At 37.5% G+C, this 5,652-nt stretch overlaps 1 protein-coding gene across 1 annotated transcript; it reads left to right on the plus strand.

Annotated features, from left to right (window-relative positions):
* Positions 1 to 243: 243 nt before the first annotated feature.
* On the plus strand, positions 244 to 1,083 carry LOC120071190. Its single transcript, XM_039023310.1, has one exon. The coding sequence runs from the start codon at positions 244 to 246 to the stop codon at positions 1,081 to 1,083; it is 840 nt and encodes a 279-aa protein (XP_038879238.1).
* The last annotated feature ends 4,569 nt before the right edge of the window (positions 1,084 to 5,652 follow it).

A 5,652-nucleotide genomic window follows, 5' to 3' on the forward strand; every position in this document is an offset into this window, starting at 1 on the left:
GATGTGATATTTTCAAGATCACAAAACGCACGCCCAATCACACATGCTCGATTGAAGTATTGAATCATGACCATAGGCAAGCCAATGCATTCTTATTGGTCACTTGATGAAGGATAAGTTTGGTGTTGGTCGGGGGGACAAACCACACCATATTATTGAGGATTGTGGCATCAGTATGGTGTCAATATTAGTTATGACAAAGCATGACATGCAAAAGAAACTGCTTTTGTTCTTGCAAGTGGGATGCTAAAGGAATCATATGCCAAATTGCATGCATATGATGAGGCTTTGAAGATAAAAAATCCTGGAACTGTATTTGAGATCAACTTTGAAGAATCAAAATATTTAAAATACATGTTCATAGCACTAAGTGCGAGTTTAAGAGATTTTAAAAGTTGTCAACCCATGATCATTGTAGATGGTACTCATCTAAAGGGTAAGTACAAGGGAACAATGCTAGTTGGTGTTGCAATAGACAATAACAACCAACTGTACCCACTGGCATATGCAATTGTTGATAATGAGAATGACCGAGCCTTGATGTGGTTCACAATGAACCTTAAAACAGTAATTGGAGAATGTCTTAACCTCTTATTCGTCTCAGACCGTGGACAAAATATAGCTAATGTCAATGTCGTATTCCCCAATTATTACCACAAAATTTGTACCTACTATTTGAAAAGGAATGTGGAGAAATACTTCAAGGACGAGTCCATTAAAAAATTTGTTTCACGATGCTTGCAGAGCATATCGAGAATCAGAGTCAAGTGTCGTTGGGTCCAAATAGTGAACTACAATGATGGTTTGCTTGCAAGATATTTGAAGGATGCTTATATTCAGCGATGGGCATGTTGTTACCAGTCCGGGAACCGATATAATAACATGACCAACAATAGTGTTGAATGCTTCAATGCTATTATCAAAGAAGCCCGAGTGTTGCCAATAACTTCGTTGCTAGAATACATCAGAGATCTACTTCAATGTTGGTTTCATGAGAGGCGAACAGTGTGGTCTAATAGTACATCGATACATTCAAAGTATGCAGAGGAAATAATGGGTTTAAAGTGTGACAAAGCTAGATGATGCCGAGTAAATCCAATCGATTGTTATAAATTTTATGTCAAAGACAGTGGATTAGATGGTATTGTCAGTCTTAACACTCGAAAATATGGTTGCATAAAATTTCAGTGTTTGGAGATTTCGTGTTCGCACACTATTGCTACAACTAGATAGTGCAATATCAATCAGTTTATTCTATGCAATAGATTCTATAGTGTTGATTCTCTAGTGTTAGCATACACGGAGTCAATAAACCCACTTGTTCATGTATCTGAATGGAAAAGGTCACCAGGGTATACCGAGGTAAAAATACTCCCACCGAAAAGAATGGTACAAGTTGGTAGACGAAGGGTAAACATGATACCATCTGTTGGAGAACATGTCACATTAAAGAAATGTGAACGGTGTGGTCAATCGAGACATAATAGACAAAAGTGCAACGAACTACTTGATACGTCCAAACGTAACAAATGGTCAAGGACCAAGACTCAAGGGACACATGCAATGACCAATACTTTATAATTTTACTACTTTGCATTATATTACTCATTATGTAAAGTAAAGACTTTCTGATAATTTCTCAATTCACGATGATTTTACTCGTTACTCGCTACCCGATGCATGTTACTTGATACATGATTACTTGACAATACTCGATCCAATGCCTTCACTCGATATACGATACTCGTTATACCATACTCAATGTAAGTTACTTATACAAGATGCAAGTACTCAATACTCGATACATGATTACTTGACAATACTCGATAAACAATTCTCGATCCAATGACTTCACTCGACATACAATACTTGTTATACCATACTCGATGCAAGTTACTCAATACTCGATGCATGTTACTCGATGCTTGATGCATGATACTCGATACACGACACCTAAAATCATGTACACTCGATACACGTACAGTTGCTAACTGTAAAAAAATTGCTCATTTAAATATGAAAATATACGAATTGCTCATATAAAATTAACAGGTTCATATATTTACAAAAACTGTCAAAATTTACATAGAAAGATCTAATAAAAAAACCAATCAGCCACAATTCGACACCATACTACTACCTAAACTTATGCATTTTATCTTATCATAAACTCTCCAGATTGGACCCGTCACCAAGTATTCGAAGAAATTAAGACAAAAGATCCCACAGTCTAGTGTATCTAACCCCTGTAGGAAACCTGTATTGAAGGATCTTTTAACGAAGAATTCTATGAGCGCATTCGGATCACTCCAATTTCACTGTGACCAAAATACACCATATACATTCAAACGCATAGTTATGCAAAAAAAAAAAAACAGTAATTAACGACATGCTTTAAACAAAAAATAACAAGGGAGAGAGTTCTCATACCAGTTGAAGACGCTCTTCAAACTATGGAACTCAACGCAGCGGAAGACCTCTACCCGATCAATCAACGCCCAACAGATGCGTCGACTACAGCAGCACGAATAACCACAAACAAACAAACGCAGTGGGGATGACACCACCAGAAAAAAGCCTTAGGTATTTTCGGTGAGAGAACCCAAAATGTGGTCTTTGACGACACCACCAGAAACTCTCCAGTGTGACCCTTCGCTTTCGGTGCCAGAGTCCCGCCCTAATGAGCCCACCGTAAGGAAGAAGCAAATTAGAGCAAGAGACTAGTAACCTTATCCTCTTACAAGAGATCAAATAAAGAAACACGCAAAACTATCATCCTTTAAGGGAACACTCTCAGGGTGCCTCGAGACGATGCGCAGTAACTTTATTCAACATAACGAGGGAGACCAAGGGATATGCTGTCGCACTTCCCACTCCCACTTACTATGAACACTCTCTCCATCCACCTTGATAATGACCTACACAAACACCATCCATCAGGGGGACACGCCAAAGGTGCCGCGAGGTCGAGAGTAGATCTCATGGTGTGGACTATTTAGGATAAACATTAAAGGTTTAAGTGAAACATCTTATGCCCCAAGTACCTCCCACTGAATGTTTTACCTAGGGTTCATTAACCAAGACAATCCGGCTACTAATTTTAGTCTAAGTCGTCTTTTTAATTTCTGCTCATAAACAACGTTTGTCTATGAAATATGAACAAGTTCAAGTAGTCACATTTAAATATTTTAATGGACTGTCCTTAACTTGTATGCATGCATCAAATCTATCTAATTCACCTTTCCAGATAAGTTCCCAGGTAGGAGTGTTACGTTTCTGTCAACTTAAATATCCCAGCCTAGACAGAACCCGCCTTAGACAAAATGTCCCTCATAAATAGATTTGCTACACTTTAACCTTTTATTAGCCAATTTAATCCTATTAAACTGATTAAAAGATTAAAGTCTTAAGGTTGCTAATCATATTAGAACCGTGATCTTAGGTCTATGTGATCTAAGTTTTAAAGAATTTAAAACCATGAATTATACCTAAGTGAGCATACATGTCTTTTTTATTTCTTTTAGTTCTAATTTCTCTTTAACTTNTTATGTATTATTTTTCTTGAAGGATGGAGAAGTATATATTCTTATGTTAGGGTGGTACATGGGACGACACAGAAGAACGCTATATTGGAGGTCGTTTAAAGGGTTTGCTGGTTCTGAGCACATTGACGTATAATGAGTTGGTAAATCTAGTATATGAGATCATACAAGTTAGTTCGACAGAGTTCAAGATTGTAATGAGGGTGACATATAATAAAATTAAAGAAATTCATCGCGAGGCAACATTTGATTACCCAGAGAGAGAAGACCAACCCATATGTGGAACGGTTGTCATTGAGCATGATGTTTGTCCATTGAGTGTCTCACTGGAAAATGACAACATCGATGTTAATAAGCGGACGTATTTCATCCGAATGTGACAACAGAATAGGTTGGGACATGTGTAAATGAGATTCTGATGATAGAAGAGGAAGGGGCTGAGAATGAAGAATAACCAACCTATGTTGTTTTAGGAGTGGTCCTTATGTTGTGAATGAAGAACAAACAACTTCGATTCTGTCAAATGATTTTGGCTATTTTGTTGGGAGTGTGCCTCGCCAAAATCCATGCAATGTACCATCCAGTAGTAACGCTAGAATGGGGGACTTGATCATGCAACCACAGTCATCCGTAGGGTTGGTGGATTCCATTGAAGTCAATAAGATTTTCTTCAGTAAGAATAATGTGAAGATGAGGTTAGCAATATTGGCCATTAAGAACCACTTTGAGTTGTGGGTAAAAAAAATCGAACAAAAGATTGTATATTGTTCGATATTTACATCCAACTTTTAAGTGAGCCATTCCCGAGCAATTAAAATGGACGGATGTGATATATTCAAGATTACAAAATGCACGCTCAATCACATATGCTCGATTGGAGTATTGAATCATGACCATAGGCAAGCCATCGCATTCGTTATTGGTCATTTAATCAAGGACAAGTTTGGCGTTGGTCGGGAGGAAAAACCACACCATATTATTGAGGATATGTGGCATCGGTACAGTGTCAATATTAATTATGACAATGCCTGACGTGCGAGAGAAACTGCTTTTGCTCTTGCAAAGGGGACGTTAGAAGAATCATATGTCGTTTTGCATGCATATAATGAGGCTTTGAAGATAGAAAATCCTGGAACTGTATTTGAGATCGAGCTTGAAGAATTAAAATATTTCAAATACATGTTCATGGCACTAGGTGCAAGTTTAAGAGGTTTTAAGAGTTTTCGACCCGTGATCATTGTAGATGATACTTATCTAAAAGGTAAGTACAAAGGAACAATGCTAGTTGGTGTTGCAATGGACGGTAATAACCAACTGTTCCCACTGCATATGCAATTGTTGATAGTGAGAATGACCGAGTCCTGAAGTGGTTCATGATGAACCTTAAAACAACAATTGGAGAATGCCCTAACCTTGTACTCGTCTCAGACTATGGATAGAGTATAGCTAATGTCGTTGATGATGTATTCCCTAATGATTACCATAGACTTTGTACCTTCCATTTGAAAAGGAACATGGAGAAATATTTCAAGGATGAGTCCACTAAAAAATTGTTTCACGATGCTTGCAGAGCATATCGAGAATCAAAGTTTAAGTGCCATTAGGTCAAAATAGTGAACTACAACAATGATTCCCTTGCTAGATATTTGGAGAATGATGAAATTTTGCGATGGGCACTATGTTACTAGTTCGGGAACCGATATGATAACATGACCAATAATAGTGTCGAATGCTTCAATACTATGACCAAAGAAGCAAGAGTGTTGTCAATAACTTCGTTGCTAAAATACACAAGAGGTCTACTTCAAGGTTGGTTTCATGAGCGGCGAACAATATGGTCTTATAATACATCGACACATGAATAATAGATTTAGAGGGTGACAAAGCTAGGCGATACTGAGTAAATCCAATTGATTGTTATAGATTTCATGTCAAGGATGGTGGATTAGATGGTATCGTCAGTCTTAACACTCGAGAATATAGTTGTGTATAATTTTAGTATTTGAAGATTCCATATTCGCACGCTATTGCTGCAGCTAGAGAACGCAATATCAATCCATTTACTCTATACAATAGATCTTATAATGTTGATTCTCTAGTACTAGCAAAC

This window comes from Benincasa hispida, chromosome 2 (genome assembly GCF_009727055.1).
Source record: "Benincasa hispida cultivar B227 chromosome 2, ASM972705v1, whole genome shotgun sequence".
In the NCBI taxonomy this organism is placed as follows: domain Eukaryota; kingdom Viridiplantae; phylum Streptophyta; class Magnoliopsida; order Cucurbitales; family Cucurbitaceae; genus Benincasa; species Benincasa hispida.